At 36.0% G+C, this 17,040-nt stretch overlaps 1 protein-coding gene across 3 annotated transcripts in view; it reads left to right on the top strand.

Moving 5' to 3' along the window:
• STXBP3 (syntaxin binding protein 3) overlaps nt 1-17,040 on the top strand; it is a 52,441-nt gene that overhangs the window by 10,870 nt on the left and 24,531 nt on the right. For 2 of the 3 annotated variants that reach the window (XM_021690086.2, XM_021690087.2), the window contains exons 2-7: nt 1,827-1,876; nt 2,500-2,581; nt 7,262-7,338; nt 9,799-9,877; nt 11,705-11,805; nt 16,309-16,463. In XM_021690086.2, the coding sequence (XP_021545761.1) occupies nt 1,827-1,876; nt 2,500-2,581; nt 7,262-7,338; nt 9,799-9,877; nt 11,705-11,805; nt 16,309-16,463 (544 nt within the window). Of the gene's footprint in view, nt 1-1,826; nt 1,877-2,499; nt 2,582-7,261; nt 7,339-9,798; nt 9,878-11,704; nt 11,806-16,308; nt 16,464-17,040 lie in introns of those variants that run through there. The other variant, XM_021690088.2, reaches the window with a different exon arrangement.

Consider the following 17,040-nt stretch of genomic DNA (forward strand, 5'->3'; position numbering starts at 1 on the left):
AAAGGAAATGGATGAGGATCATTTTAATAATAAATTTCTAAAATGTTATCATTTAAACATGTAAATATAAAAAATTAGTATTTTCCATTCCTTTTTTTTTGTACTAAGTCTTTGAAATCTGGTGATCCCAGGACCCTGGGATCACCACCTGAGCCGAAGGCAGACGCTTAACAACTGAGCCACCCAGGTGCCCCTACTTTAGCAACTTTTATACTTTCAGGACATCCCAGTTCAGGGGCTAGCCACATTTTAAGTGCTCAGTAGTGACATGCGACTAGTTTCTACCATATAGGTCAGTGTAGTTTCTAAGGTTTTAAAGACTATGATGAGATGAGTTCTTCCTAGGAAACTCTTCAAGCTGCTCAGTCATAAATTCATGAGCATTTATTTCTTTGATTTGCAGCCTGCTTGAGGTATATAGAAATAACGCAAGCTTAGAAAGGGAAGTAGCATAGTATTTTAGTGTCTGAACTCTGCCTGAGAAAATCCTTCATCTCTGCCTATAGAGTAGAAGAAACCAGTGCGTTAGGCTTAAACTAGCATTCAACACTCTAGGCTTTTGCCATAATTCTCATTTAACATTATAATCTTCCTAGCAAACATATATAAGCACCTTTACTAGTATTTCTTAACACTTTCAAGGCTTCCCAATTACAGTAAAACCTTCCAGATCATACTTCTTATGATGATTATTAATAATCCTTATTAAATATATCCTTTGCTTGAACATGTCATTTTTTTAATGTGATGCCAAAAATTGATGGTATATTTCTACAAACATTAACTTAAATATAAATTAGAAAAGTTTAAATGAATTATATAAACATCTCAGTACCAGGAATTAGTGAAATTAGAAGTTACTATAATTTATATTTTAATTATATTTTATTTATTACATACTATGTATTTTCAAAATTGAAAATTAATGAAACATTAAATGTGGGGAATTATGAAGTAGAACAACAGGTATTTGTATGAATTGCTATGTGTATTATTTAATATATAAGAAAAAAGTTTTTGTAAATCAGTGAACTAATTTGAAAAATATATTTAGATCAATTTTGAAAATCATTGCAAGGAAAATGTTAATATTTATTGATTATAAATCAAGGCTGAATATTTGTATCTAGTGCTAGAATATAAATTGTTGAAAATTGTATTGCATTAAACCAGGAAGAAAAGTACCTAGTTTCGATTATCAGATATAATTTAGCAATGGGCTAGTTAGGGATTTTCCTGTGGGTTTTGTTTTCATCTTGTTTACTTGGGATTTAAGTAGAATAGGAAAAAGCAAATCAGTTAATAGTTTCAGAAATATTTTCCAGATATAAACTTAAATATATTCTTAAGTATATTAGTCTTTCATAATACTTTTATTCTCAAAAGTTTAAAAACATATTACAGTTTAAATATAGGTAGGGGGTGCCTGGGTGGCTCAGTCAATTGAGCATCCCACTCTTTATTTTGGCTCAGGTCATGATCTGAGGATCAGGGGATGGAGGCCCCAGCTGAGCTCCTGGCCCAGGGATGGGGGGAGTGGGGAGGGAGTCTGCTTGAGATTCTCTTTCCCTCTGCCCTTCCCCCGATTTGGTATGAGTGTGTGAGTGTGTGCTCTCTCGCTCTAAAAATAAATAAATAAATGTTAGGTATTAAAGATAACTGGATTTTCACCTAGAGTTTAACAAGTATATATACTTTTTATATAGGTTAGCAGATTTTCAAGTTGGATGCTTCCCCAATGTTTTTGATCTTTTGAGTAGTTATTCTATTATTATATTTCTAACTGTTAAGATTTATAAATAATTCTTTTTTTTTTTTTTTGGCAGAGATAAAAGCAACAGTGTTTGATGACTGCAAGAAAGAAGGCGAATGGAAGGTAGAATTTGCATATTTTGCCCTTTAATTGAGGACATCAATATATTGTCCTTATTATACTTCTGTAACAGTATAGAGTCTGGAACCGTACTGATTGCGTTCAAATCCCAGCTTCACCACTTGATAGCTGTGGCTTCTTGGATAAATTCCTTGATCTCTCTGTTCCTTGTTTATAAAATAGGGATAGTATTACCTCATAGTTTGGTTGTAAAGATTAAATGAATTAATCCATGGCAAATGATTACAACAGCACCTGGAACATTTATTATTCCAGAAGTGGAATTTTATAATTTTAAGAAAATTTGATGTTAAACACAAGATACATTTAAAATGAAAAAGTTCTCAAATAAGTAAATAAAATGAACAAGTTCTCTGCTTCAAAATGGAAATGTTTCTTTTTGCTTACTTATGTATGATATTATATGTATGTATATTGAGAAAATAAATCTCCAGGTCATACAAGTTAAAAGGTGAGTTGAGATAATTTTGCCTGCTGCCCTAATATTTTCATTTTATGTCATAAAAGGTCTATGTTTGAGTAGGTTTAATGTATTAAATTCTATCTTTTGTGAATTCTTGGCAATCAAGTACTTATACTATTTCTTAATTGATATTCATTTTAAGATAATGCTTTTAGATGAATTTACCACTAAGCTTTTGGCATCATGTTGCAAAATGACAGATCTTCTAGCCGAGGGTATAACTGGTAAGTGTTACTAATACTCACCATGAAAACGTTTTTTATTGTGATTGGGAAAGTTTGAAGTATTAATAAATTTTAGTCATTGTGTTTCTGAACAGGTTATGTTTTATTTTTATAATGCTAGCCATAATAATTACACTGGACATTCTTTTCTCTGTGAGTCTTCAGAATAAGCCCTGGAAGTTTTTTCTTCAGCTGAGATTATAATTCAGTGCTCCTGACCAAAACTAAGTCAGTTGCCTTGTTGAGTTTGTTATTGAAATTTTTAACTCTTACATATTTGATAATGGTTTTGAATGTTGACACACTGGGTTAACCTCAGTGTTTTTATAAATATTGCTGGTTTTCACGTATTGCTTTAAGTGGATAGTAAGATTGTGTTATAAAATCAAGGCACCCCATGACAACCCTTTAAAGAGATCTTAAATACCCTCACTGATAATGAGGAAACTGAGACTCAGAGTTAAATATAGAGGTGCCTGGGTGGCTCAGTCGGCTAAGTGTCTGCCTTCAGCTCAGGTCATGATACCAGGGTCCTGGGATCGAGCCCTGCATCAGGCTCCCTGCCCAGTGGGGAGTCTGCTTCTCCTCCTTCTGTGTGTGCTCACTCTCTCTCTAGCTTTCACTCTCTCTCTCAAATAAATAAATAAAAGTTTTTAAAAGTCAAATATAATTCTTTTATATTTTGGAACTTAATGTAGGATGTGTACCCTCTGTCACTGCTACTTGTTAGGTTCAAATGTACACCAGTATTTTCAAGAAAACCTGAGCATTGTGTACAAGGGGAAGATTATCTAAAAGCTTTTATATGTTTATTTTGATACTTATGTATAAAATCTTTTTTTTTTTTTAAGAGTTTATTTATTTGACAGAGAGAGAGAGACACAGCGAGAGAAGGAACACAAGCAGGGGGTGTGGGGAGAGGGAGAAGCAGGCTTCCTGCGGAGCAGGGAGTCTGATGCAGGGCTCCATCCCAGGACTCTGGGATCATGACCTGAGCCGAAGGCAGCCGCCTAACCGACTGAGCCACCCAGGCACCCCTAAATATAAAATCTTTAATATGTAATCTTTTATTATTGATTATATATTCAGTTTGTCTTTGTGGTATTTATGGTCTTCTCGGTGGAAAAACTCTCAACTAGAAATTAGAAGATTAAGGGCGCCTGGGTGGCTCAGATGGTTAAGCATCTGCCTTCGGCTCAGGTCATGATCCCAGGGTCCTGGGATCGAGTCCCGCATCAGGCTCCCTGCTTAGCGGGAAGCCTGCTTCTCCCTCTGCTTCTCTCTCTCTCTCTGTGTCTCTCATGAATAAATAAATAAAATCTTAAAAAAAAAAAAAGCCAGGGCGCCTGGGTGGCTCAGTTGGTTAAGTGACTGCCTTCGGCTCAGGTCATGATCCTGGAGTCCCGGGATCGAGTCCCGCATCGGGCTCCCTGCTCGGCAGGGAGTCTGCTTCTCCCTCTGACCCTCCTCCCTCTCATGCTCTCTGTCTCTCATTCTCTCTGTCTCAAATAAATAAATAAAATCTTAAAAAAAAAAAAAAAAAAAAAAGCTTGACATTTTAACCATAAAAAAAAAAAATTAGAAGATTAAAGCCTTGATTTTTCTACTATTGGACAAATGTAATATTGATTAAGCCACGAAGTTTAAGTTTCCAGAGGTCATTCTGATTTGCAACTAGAGTGAGAACCATTTGCTAATGTGTATGAAAACTCTGTGAAACTACAGAAACATTTTGCACTGTAAGGAGGTTTTATTGAACTTTTGTAGACCAGTGTTTCTTACTGTGTGTTCGGCGTTGATAGATATTCTTCAAGGAAAAGATTCTGTTGGCAAGTACGTTTGGGAGATAGCATTAGACAAAGCTAAACAGGTTTCTTTAGGACTTTCCAGAGATTTTTTTCTGTGCCAGCAGGTATGTGGATCCCCTGGGTTCAGGTGTAGTACTCAGTTTTCTAAATTTATTTGACCACAGGAAGTCTTTTTTTTTTTTTTTTTGAGAAGCATTTCATAAGGACTGTTTATCATGGAGAACATTGCTTCTTTATATGTGCTCACCTTGGTTTGCTCTGGTTTAATCATCATCATATCTACCAACTTGAACTTGTCCCAGTCCTTTGAGTCCCACATGGGCTCTCAAATTGAGATTCCCTTGATTAGACTTGGCACTGCAGGTTCAGTGATCATACATTCTGTCATCATTCAGGTCATTTGTGAAAATATTCAGTACTGACTTAGAAGTTTTAAAAAATTGATGAGAAAAAGTAGAACCCTTTTAAAAAATGGACTGGGAGTTAGATTATTCCTTTGTCACTGTATAGGAATAATCATAAAAATCTTTTTTAAAAATCTCTTATAGATATCCATTTTCCAGGGAATTGAAGAAGTGGCACTTTGTGCTATTAATAACCAGACATTTAAGAGTATTTTCAAAGTCTGTATTCTAAATCATATCATAGTATTTTCACACATTAACATGTACATTACCCACCAAACATAATAGTATATATAGCATAAGATGACTGTAAGACACTTGATTTTGAGTATTAAGCAATAAAAGTAAGTTTATACAGATTTAACCTTAATCTTTTTTTTTTTTTTTTAAGATTTATTTATTTATTTGAGAGAGAGAAAGAAAGAGCACAAGCAGGAGGGGCAGAGGGAAAGGGAGAGAGAATCTGAAGCAGACTCAGTGTGAGGCCAGTCTTGGGCCCTGATCTCAGAACGCCAAGTTCACTACCTGAGCTGAAACCAAGAGTCGATTGCTTAACTGACTGTGCCACCCAGGCACCCCTAACCCTTAATCTTTTAAAGGTGAAATTATAATTGTTGGGAATGGAGATAAAAATAAAATTAAATATTTCCTTGGAAACCTTATTTGATATCCTAATAGAAGCTATGATAAACCTATACTTTACTAGTATAAATATAGGAATAAAAAGGTGAATCGCCATATTTATCAGAGAAGTCCAACAGTAGCCTCCCTTGCCTGTCAGATTAATCTTTTTTTTTAAGATATTTATTTATTTATTAGCAAGAGTGTGCCTGCACACAAGTGGGGGGTGGGGCAGAGGGGGAGAGAGAGAGAGAATCTCAAGCAGACACCCCACTGAGGACAGAGCCCCACACGGGGCTTGATCCCTTAACCCTGAGATCATGACCTAAGCCGAAATCAAGAATTGGATGCTCAACTGACTGAATCACCCAGGCACCCCAAGTTTAATCTTTTTAATTCTTTCCAGGACCTTTGCCAACTTTAGTCTTAAAAGATGGTTCTCTTGATTTGTAGAATGATACTTTAGTTTTTTTTTTTTAATATAGCTTTAACAGTTAATTTGACAATTTAGAGTTTACTAGTTTTAAATTTACTTCACTTTACGTAAGTTAACCTTATGAACTTCTTAATTTCAATAATAAAACTATAATTGAGTAAATTGTGATATTTCATTTTAAAAATATAAATATTGCATAGTTTTAAAAGAATAAGAGTTAATTAGCAGTTTATTTAAAGAATATTATAGTAGTTAAGGTGCACCTGGGTGGCTAAGTCGTTAAGCGTCTGCCTTCGGCTCGGGTCATGATCCCAGGGTCCTGGGATCAAGGCCCGCGTTGGGCTCCCTGCTCTGCAGGAAGCCTGCTTCTCCCTCTCCCACTCCCACTGCTTGTGTTCCCTCTCTTGCTGTGTCTCTCTCTGTCAAAAAAAAAAAAAAAAAAAGAATATTATAGTGGTTAAAAACTTGGATTCTGGAGTCAAACAGATCTGGGTTGGAATCTTACCTGTTCTGCTCTCTGGCTGTGTAACTTGGACAAGTTACCTAACAACTTCAAGCCTCAGTTTCCTTATTTGTAAAATACTTACTTTATAGGTTTGTTATATAATACTTACTGTAAGGTTTAATAGATAATTCATGTTAAGTGCTTAGCCTGATATCTGGTATCATATTTGCTATTATAGTAGAATATCTTTAAGAAGAAATACATACTTTCATTTTTAATGCATTTTCTTGCTTTCTTCATGGCTTGTTGCTTGCTTATGCTGGTAGACCTAACTATGAAATAGCTGCTTTATCTTTTTTTTTCTCATGATGAGCACTTAGCCCAGAGTTTAGTTTTAGGGAAGATACAGTTTGGGGATTTTTTTTTTTTTAAGATTTTATTTATTTATTTGAGAGAGAGTGCAAGTGGCAGAGGGGGAGGGAAAGGGACAAGCAGACTCTGTGCTGAGCATGGAGCCTGATGTGGGACTCAGTCCCAGGACCCTGAGATCATGACCTGAGCCACAATCAAGAGTTGGACACTTAATCGACTGAGTCACTGAGGCATCCCTACATTTTTGGGATTTTTAAAGATTTTTTTTTTTGACAGAGATAACGAGAGCAGGAACACAAGCAGGGGGAGCAGGAGAGGGAGAAGCAGGCTACCCTCCAAGCAGGGAGCCCGATGCAGGGCTCGATCCCAGTACCCTGGGATCATGACCTGAGCCAAAAGCAGATGCTTAATGACTGAGCCACCCAGGCGCCCCCATTTTTGGGATTTTTAAATTTATCAAATGGAGACAAAGAAAATGTTAAACCCAGTATATGTAAATATGTTTCCCTATTATAAATAAGAAGTAAAGCTTATTTTAAAATTGTTTCAAATGTATAAATACTTGGTTATATAAAATTACTTTTTTTTTATTAGTTGTGGAGAATATTTATAAGAATCGAGAACCTGTCAGACAAATGAAAGCTCTTTATTTTATCTCTCCAACATCAAAGGTGAGTATTTTTAATCTTTAAAAGGCATGTTCATCATTCACCACTGACATCATTTTCTCATAGAAAATTCAAATAAAACATTCTTTATTAGGAAAATAGTGCCATAAACTAGTTTGCTTAGGAAAGTTTTTCTATGTTAGAAAATCGTTTCATTTGCACTCTTCTCGATGAGAATATATTAAGTGAAAAATCCCCCCTCCCCCATATATGAAAGCAGAATTTAATTGTATAAAACAGTAGTTTCTTTGAGTAATTTGTTACTCAGTGCTGTTCCTGTGCAACCATATTTTTTGGGACGACAGAAATATACATAAAAGAAACAGTCTTGGTTTAATCCTTTATCTTAGTGACTTCTCTATAGCGTACATTTATGTATACATATACACACATGTATGTATGCATCTAAGCGTGTGTGTAAATATGTTTTATATGTCAAAGGAGTATCTTAGTCTGTGATCTGTAATTGAGCTCATACTTAAAGCCAAACTTTTAGAGCCAAGTAAATACCATAATATCTGAGAATTTTCCAATACATCCTTTGGCATATTCCCACTCAGAATGTTAAGTTGGCAATTCCAGTTTCATTTCTTCTGATTCTGTTAGACAGCAGGAAAAAAAATCAGACATTCACTGTTTTTGTCTCTGCATATTGGCTGCTGGTGTTTTTTTCTTTTTTTAAATATTTATTTATTTTAGAGAGAAAGAGAGTGGGAAGGAGGGGGAGAGGGCGAGAGAAACCTAAGCAGACTCCGCACTGAGAAGGGAGCCTGATGTGGGTCTTGCTCTCAGGACCCTGGGATCACGACCTGAGCCAAAACCAAGAGTCAGATGCTTAACCCACTGAGGCACCCAGGCGCTCCTGGCTGCTAGTGGGTTTCAATGACATTTTATATCCTAATGCTAATTCTTAGCATTAACAGATAATGGTATGAAAGACTATGTGGCCATTGAAAATGAGATTTCTAGGAAATTTTAGTGATTTAAGTAATTGTTCATTTTTAATGTTAAGTGACAGAAGCAGGATACAGAATTGTGTATTTAGTAAAGAAGCAAAGGACTCAGAGAAAATGGTACCTGAATGTGGCTCCTTTTTCTACTATAACCAACTCTAGTTTCTCTTTCAGTCCTGAGTCGATTACCTGTGTCCTCCAGCCCTGTGGGTACCAGTAAGGGCTTGGGCTTGTTGGACACTAGTGGAGAAACTAGTGAGAGACTTCTTTCCTCAGTGGCTTGGTGAGCCCCTGGAGACCAGTGTCAGCATGTACCCAACCAGGGGTCATAAAATGACAGATTTCAGGAAGAGTTTGGCTATAAGAGATTTTCTGAACCCGAGGGGAAAGGTCAGTTGGTGAAAAAGAGAAGCCCTGGTGGTTTGTTTGCTTATATACCTACAGCCCTCAGGAGGGGAAATCTTTTTGCCTTCCTCCTTTTGTGGAACTGCCTGTATTTAGGGTTCTTCAACAACAAACCTAAGCCTCAATGAGTTGACAAAGGAAAGCATTGACACATCTAAGTGGGTCAGCTGCCAGAGAGAGGAAGTTCACTAAGAATGAAGAAAATACACAGCTTATAAAATACAGCTGCTTGGAGAGAAGGATGATGACCTGAACAGAAAAATAACACACATAAGGAGAGTCGAGTATAGCACATAAAAAACTTACTGAAGTTCAAAAATGTGATTTCTCAATTAAACAGTTAATTGCAGAAAAGGATAATCCTCATTGAAATTTGAATTAATAGCCTAGAAGGTCAAAATGGAATATCTCAAAGCAAAAAAACAAAGTCATGGAAATTATGGGGGAAAGATAGAAGACTTGCTGGATGAGCCATGAGATCTAACAGAAATAGTTCTAGGACTTCCAGAAGGAGATAAAGAAACAGATGGAGGAGAGATCATTAAATTCTGTGTTCATTTTTGCTTCCAGATCATTGTATCTTTAAAACTACCAGCACTGAGGCATGTAAGAACTACCAGACTGTATTACCTGCCATTCCTCCTCCTTGCAGTCATTTCCCAACCTCTGGGTCTTTCATTATCCCTTGACAGTTTTACTCCTAGCTCACTGTTACTCTCTTCAGCACCTCTTCAATCATAGTCTCAATGGTTTCATTATCCAGATAAGATAACATTTCCAGTATGTTCATTGGCTTCTCAGCTCCTTGATTTATTACCTTCTGATGGTCTTATGTATGGCTTCTAGCTTCTCTCTCACTGAATTGTTCCTGGATCTTCTCATTGCTGAAACTGTACTCTGTTCATACATAATACCTTACTACTTAGGTTTTTAGCTATTACTGTCTAGACAACATAGCATTTAAAAAGAAATCAGTTTATAAAGTAAACTTTTAGAAAGTTAAAAGTTTTATTTTATTAAAAAGAATAATCTTAGTTATTTCAAAAGCTAGCATATTTAAATCAGTATTTGGTTAAATGTATATTAACATCTAACCTTTTTTAAGTCTGTAGACTGTTTTTTACGTGATTTTGCAAGTAAATCTGAGAACAAATACAAAGCAGCATATATATACTTCACTGACTGTAAGTAGCTTTGTAGCAGTATTGTTTCATTGTGAATTGTGTAAGACTGTTGAATCACAGACCTGTACCTCTGAAACAAATAATACGTTATATGTTAAAAAAAAGAAGATAGTAGGAAGGGAAGAATGAAGGGGGGAAAATCGGAGGGGGAGACGAACCATGAGAGACGATGGACTCTGAAAAACAAACAGGGTTCTAGAGGGGAGGGCGGTGGGAGGATGGGTTAGCCTGGTGGTGGGTATTGAGGAGGGCACATTCTGCATGGAGCACTGGGTGTTATATGCAAACAATGAATCATGGAACACTAGATCAAAACCTAATGATGTAATGTATGGTGATTGACATAACATTATAAAATAAAATAATCCTATTAATTTTAAAGTATTTCTTATAATACTATGCTTTTCTATTTATTGCTTATTCTAATTAGGTTAGAAAGAATCTAAAGATATGAGATCATATCTATCCTAATTCATATTAAGGTGATAGAAAATTAAATTCTGAACTAGTCGTTTTTGCTGGTATACAGTGGTGGGGGGTTGGTGGTGAGAACTGTCCCTCAAATTTTATGCTGATAACAGGAGGAATTTTTTTTTTTTTAATATTTTATTTATTTATTAGAGAGCGAGCGAGAGAGAAACAGCATGGGAGAGGAGAGGGTCAGAGGGAGAAGCAGGCTCCCCGCTGAGCCGGGAGCCCGATATGGGACTCGATCCCAGGACCCTGGGATCATGACCTGAGCCGAAGGCAGTCGCTTAACCAACTGAGCCACCCAGGCGCCCCAGGAGGAATTTTTTTAAAATCAGAGTTTTAATTGGGGATTTGATTATATAATCAAAAATAAGACCCTTTGGGAGAGTACTGAAGAAATTGCCATCTGTTTGGCAAATATTAATGGAGAGCATCTGTCACATTTCTCTTACCATGCCATATGTTCAAATAGAAAGCAGCTAAACTAAAGAATCACAGAGAAGTCTAGAAACACATATAATTCTGCTTTATGTTATGCCTTACATAATTATACTGCAAAATGAAAATGCCCTTCATCTAAGTGCAGTCTTGGTCTGTGCTATTAGAGATTCATCATTTTAAGTAATATATTGTTTTTCCTGTAAATTATTATTTATCTCATGCCTGTAGTAGTTTGCATTTTAAAAATATCATGCCATAACTATTTATCTTTTAAATAACTATTATACAGAAATTCATGTTTATGGAATTGATAAAATTTAATGAATGTGAAGCCTCTTAAGGAATCTTGAGGCCAAAGAACATCATGTTAAAGGACACTAGGACCCAATGGTTGATGTTCCAACCTAGATTAAAGGTCGGGTTGGGGGAATAGGCTCTAAGGTCCAGAATTTATTAGTCTCAGGATTTCCTGACATTAGAGAAGTTCTTGTAATACATACAAGGAAATTTGTGTGGTATGGTTGCACTTAGTGCCAGATTTAGAAAAGTAGTATAAATTCCTAAGAAGTTCTGAAAGTCCTGTAAAAGTTTATTAAGTCATGGGTTTGGACCTGATTTTCCTTCCTGATAATTTTAGTTTGCTGTGTAAGCAGCTCTCTAAGGAAATAATCTTAGCTTATGGTGCCTATGAATTTGAAAAATGGAATTTCTATCACAGCCCTCTTGGCTAGAATACATCTGCTGTGTAAAGTGAAGAAGAATATTTACATATTATCTCATCCTCATAGTAAATTATTTTGTGAAAGTCACTAATTATATGTAAAAAATAAATATTCTTGGATGTTGAAATGATTTATTGAGAAGAATAAAAACTTAGCTGGAGTTACATGCTTTGATTTCTTTTCTCTCTCTCAGTTTGCCCTGATAGTCTCTTTAACAAAATTAAAGCTTCTTGCTCCAAGTCAATAAGAAGATGTAAAGAAATAAATATTTCCTTCATTCCACTTGAATCTCAGGTACTTTCTTTTTTTATTTTTAATTTTAGTTCATAATGGATTTTATGTACTGTGTATTTGGTGATTTTGAACAATCCACAAACATTTCTCATGATGAAGGAAAGAAGAGCATAAATTGGAATAGAATATTATGAAAGTGAAGCTTAAATTTCATGGCTGCCACTAAGTCCTGTGTAGGTCAAGTTTTACAGCACTATGAGATTATGAAAGCAAAAGATTTTGAGCCGTCTATGTTAGATGACTCAAAAGAAATCGTTTTAGCTTCTATGACCATTTGTGATATTAAAGCAAATGTTCTTCAGTAAATGTTTTATATAACATTACAGAGATTATCTTAATTTATAAAATTTTTAATTTTTAAAATTCGTTTTGACTTTAGAATAGTTTTAAACCTTCAATTAATAATAATAATGGTGATAGGAAACACCTACATAGTATTCTCCATGTGCCAGACACTTTCCTAAATGTTTTCCATAAATATATTTATGTAAATCCTCATAATAGTTCTATGAGTAGATAGTAATCCTATCTTCATTTTAAAGATGGGGAAATCAAAAAAGTTAAGTAACTTGCCCCAAATCACACAGCTAGTGCATTGTTCAGCTTTGATGTGCTCTGTTCTCTGTGTTTGGATTCTAGCATTTCATAGAATTGTAATAGCTCACTGTTGTTTGGAACTATAAGGTCAATATTTTAAGAGACAGGAAGGTCCTAGAAAAGGGATTTTTCTTTTAAGCTGTTGCTGTTTTGGGCAAAGAAAAATTATAATCCAAATTGTAAAATTTTAAGATACCTGTTTAACATTAGACTGTTTCCAAAGGTTACCTTTAGACCTGTTCCTTTTAATGTGATATGTAAGGTTAATGTAAGGTAATATGGGCTTCCTAAGTGATGTGGGATATAAACAGTAGTGTGAGAAATATTACAAGCATATCCAGAGCATCTGCTGTACAGATGGTAAATATAATTTTAGTTTCAGAATTCATTAAAATTCAGCAGTTGCTGTATTTGAAGGAGAGATTTGTGTAGCTCTCTGACCAATTTGATTGTTGATGGAAATAACTTGTCTTTGTCTGTATAGAGAAATCTCATGAGAATCTTCTTACTGGTCTTTGCAAAATGTTGTGATTATTTAAAGTCCTGTATGCTTTGTTTTTCTCCTATAAAGTTTTTGCCTTTATTTCCTTGATAAATATCTTAAGAGGGTTTACTCAGTAAATTTAACTGTTATGGAGAAATTATAGTGAAAATATTTTGAACTCTTGTCCATTTGCTAGTGAAGATGTAAATGAAATACTACTAAGTGGTTTGAGCTATGAGCAAAGGCCTATATGAGCATTTATCAAGATCATGTGCAGTGGACATTGTCTGCTAGATGCAGAGTGGTTTGCTGTGCTGGGCATGATATATGCCCTATACTCACGTGAATGCTGTGAAAGGAATCCAAAGAATTATACATCTTCAAAATGATATCAACTAAGATTAGGTTTAAAGCTGCATATAATAGAAAAATTTTCTTTCAGTAGCTTAAACAAGATGGAGGGGCGCCTGGGTGGCTCGGTCGGTTAAGCATGTGCCTTCGGCTCAGGTCATGATCCCAGGGTCCTCAGTTGAGCCCTGCATTGGGCTCCCTGCTCGGCGGGAAGCCTGCTTCTTCCTCTCCCACTCTCCCTGCTTGTGTTCCCTCTCTGACTGTGTCTCTCTCTGTCAAATAAATAAAATCTTAAAAAAAAAAAAAAAAACAAGATGGAAATTTATTTCTTTCTAATATAAAAGAAGTCAGGAAATGGGTTATGTATGGTTGGGATGCTGGGTCTACAAAATTGTCAAGGGCCTACTCTAGGCATGACCCTCATGATCCAGGGTAACTGTAGAATCATTTCGTCCTCGTTTGAGGGAGCAGGATGAAAGAGAGAAAGAAAGAAGTATATAGATTTCATTTATATCTTGTTAGCTAAAATTAAGTCACATGGGTACACTTAAGTGTATAAATGTAGTCTTTTATGTAGTCTTATGTGACTGCTTCCCCCAAAGAATTGGTATGGTTACTGAAAAGTAAGGGAAGAATGGTTTTGGGGGAGGCAGCTCACAGTCTACCACAAGAGAAGAGAGATTAATTCATACTAGGAGAATGAGAAAATATTTGATGAATGGATAGAATTTCATAAGGTAATAATGACACGAAAAAGAAGAGGAAGGTGAGAATAGCCTGGATGCAAAGATACAGAAGCAGAAAAGTGCAGAACAGCAGAAGTGTGGATTATAAGGGGTGAAGATATGATAGATAAGTCTGTCTCTGTAGGTAGGTTGGGACTGTGTTGTAGGAGGCTCCAGGTTCCACCAAGAATAATGGCAGAAAATGCACTGATGCAGAAGACCATGGAACTGGTCCTAATGTCTTTAAGGAAAGATAGAAGTCAGGAGATCATTGGGGAGAGATTGTCAAAATCAGATATGATAGTGCTCCAAAGAAAAGTTGGACGTTCAGCACATTTAGAGGTTGCATGGAGAGGAAGGAGGTTCATTCACTCTTGAATTTGAGTCAAAGAAACCTCTCTCTTTCCCTCCCCAGGGTTTAAGATAATTAGTGCTATCACATATACATTAAGGCAGTTAGATGGAAAGCATTCAAGAATGTAGGGGAGTTTGATTACAGTGGACCTTAGGGAGTACAAAGAGTCTGGTGTAGTTAGCAGAGAGGGTACTAGATGGTGTCTAGGTAGAAATAGAGCTAAACCAGCTATAGATTAGCAAGAAAAGTAGATGGAAGTGGTACGGGTCGAGAGAGTCTTTAAGGAGCTGATTATGGGTCATAAAGTTGAAGAAAGTATTCAGTGATAGTCTAAAGGAACATGTAATGGTGGTGATGAAAAGTGGAGAAGAGGAGGAGGAAGGAAAGAAATGTGAGTGTAGAATAAAAACCAGCTCCAAAATTCTCTTTGGTTCATTGGAGTATTAGATAGCTTAGATGAATTTAAACTGTGGTAACAACTCCCTAAATCTCAGTACATTACAACAGCCAAGTTTATTTCTCATTCATGTTATTATCCATTGTGGTTTGCCTGGGGCTTTGCTCTATATTCTCTTCATTCCAGGACTGAAGCTGAAGGAACAGCCCTTGTCTGAGACATAGCAGAGGGAAAAGAGAAATGGTGGAGTCACACAATGGCTCCCCCCACCCACATACGCACAATGGCTTTTAAAGCTTTTGTGGAGAGTCACTTCTACTCATATTCCAATGACCATAGCCAAGGCTGAGTGAGTGAGAAGCCCTTTAGGGAAGGGCAGTATTTTTTGTTTGTTGAGAGAAAGAGATAGAGAGTGGGGATGTTGGAGCAGCAGAGGGAGAGAGAGAGAATCTGAAGGAGGCTCCACACTCAGTGCAGAGATCTCACAACCTGAGATCATGACCTGAGCCAAATCGAGTTGGACTCTTAACCGATTGAGCTATCCAGGCACCCCAGGGCAGTATTTTTGAACAGATAATGTTATCTACCGTGGTATGATAGTGTACTATGAGAAGTGCTTTTTGGGAAGTTAATACAACAGCCAAGACTTTGAGCAACACAGACATAAGTGAATTAGCTATGGTTAAATTTCAGTCCACATTCAGCCTGCTGCTGTTGGTTATGTGTTATGTTCAGAAAAATGAATGACTGTACGGTGAAAGGAAACTCGCAAGGAAGCTTATTCATAATTCAATAGTTAACCTATAATATTTATTACATACCTACTTTTACACTCAATACATTATCCTAGGCTAAGCGGGATTGCTATCATTGTTTTAAAAAAAAAAAAAAACAATAAAAATTGGTTAGAGAGCTTCTCTAACCCAGTTAGAGAGCTTCTTCCTTTGTACTCTTCAAGTAACACAATAACAGTAAATCTCTAATCCAGTTCTTTGTACATAAGTAAATGCTTTTGTTAGTTGAATAAATGTATCTTTGAGGTTTCAGTGTATCTGTGGTTAGACCAATTACTATGTCTGCCACAATACTGTGTTTTTGGAAAATATGTTTCTATTTTAAGGACATGAAGAATATAAGCTAAAGAATTGAAGAAACATCTCAACTATGGAAAATTTCTAGGTTATTCTCTAAAGGATTAAGATTTTTAATGTATGTCAAATATATAGACCAATTTTGGCTTTGTTGTATTTGTGCTAGGTATTAGATTTTTATTTTAGTTTGACTACCTCAGATTCCTTCATCTGTTGCACAGTGAAAAACAAACAGTACAACCTGTATATGAAACAAGAATTGAAGGAGAGAGGTAGACTAAGCAGGAAAGGAGAGTGAGAAAAGAAATAAGGATGAAATCAAGAGGACAGAGAGAAAATGAGAGTTGATAAGGTAAAGACACAGTGGTCTCAGGAAACAGCATGGTTAGTGCAAGTAATTTCTTTTGATGTCCAAATAATAGCTGCATTTTTCTTGATTGATTTTTTTTTCATTAAGTCACCAAATTGACAGTGTGACCTTTTTTTTTTTCGGCCTAACTTAGGTTTATACTCTTGATGTACCAGATGCATTCTATTACTGTTACAGTCCAGACCCTAGTAATGCAAATGGAAAAGATGCCATTATGGAAGAAATGGCTGAGCAGATAGTTACAGTGTGCGCTACCCTGGATGAAAATCCTGGAGTAAGATACAAAAGGTAAGACACTCAATAGTGTCTGTATATGTTATGCTTTCTATTTGATCTCCAGTGTAGAGGTAAGTAATGTCTCTGTGCTTGTGTTTATTGGTTTGCAGTTTATTTTCCATCTAAAATTATGCTGTATATATAGGAGATTTAAAGTTTAAGGTTGAAATTTCAGAGCAACTAATAGCCTCTGTTACTAAATTTCAGTGCTTAAATTTGGTATGATTTGCAAACACTTTCATGAGTTTAAGGAATGCTTAGGGGAAATGTCTTTATTGTCATATAGAGAATACATACAGTCTTACAATTAATGTTTTGTTAAATTTTCACCAAATTTGAATGGCCATATTATCTGAATAGTGGTTTTAGTGTCAAAGTATGTATGTATGTATTTATTTAAGATTTTATTTATTTATTTATTTATTTATTTATTTATTTATTTATTTATTTGTCGGAGAGGGAGAGCACAAGCAGGGGGAGTGGCAGGCAGAGGGAGAAGCAGGCTCCCCGCTGAGCAGAGAGCCTCATGCTGGGCTCTATCCCAGGACCCTGGGATCATGACCTGAGCTGAAGGCAGACACCAAACCCG

The sequence above is a fragment of the Neomonachus schauinslandi genome, chromosome 4, assembly GCF_002201575.2.
Source record: "Neomonachus schauinslandi chromosome 4, ASM220157v2, whole genome shotgun sequence".
Classification (NCBI taxonomy): Eukaryota; Metazoa; Chordata; class Mammalia; order Carnivora; family Phocidae; genus Neomonachus; species Neomonachus schauinslandi.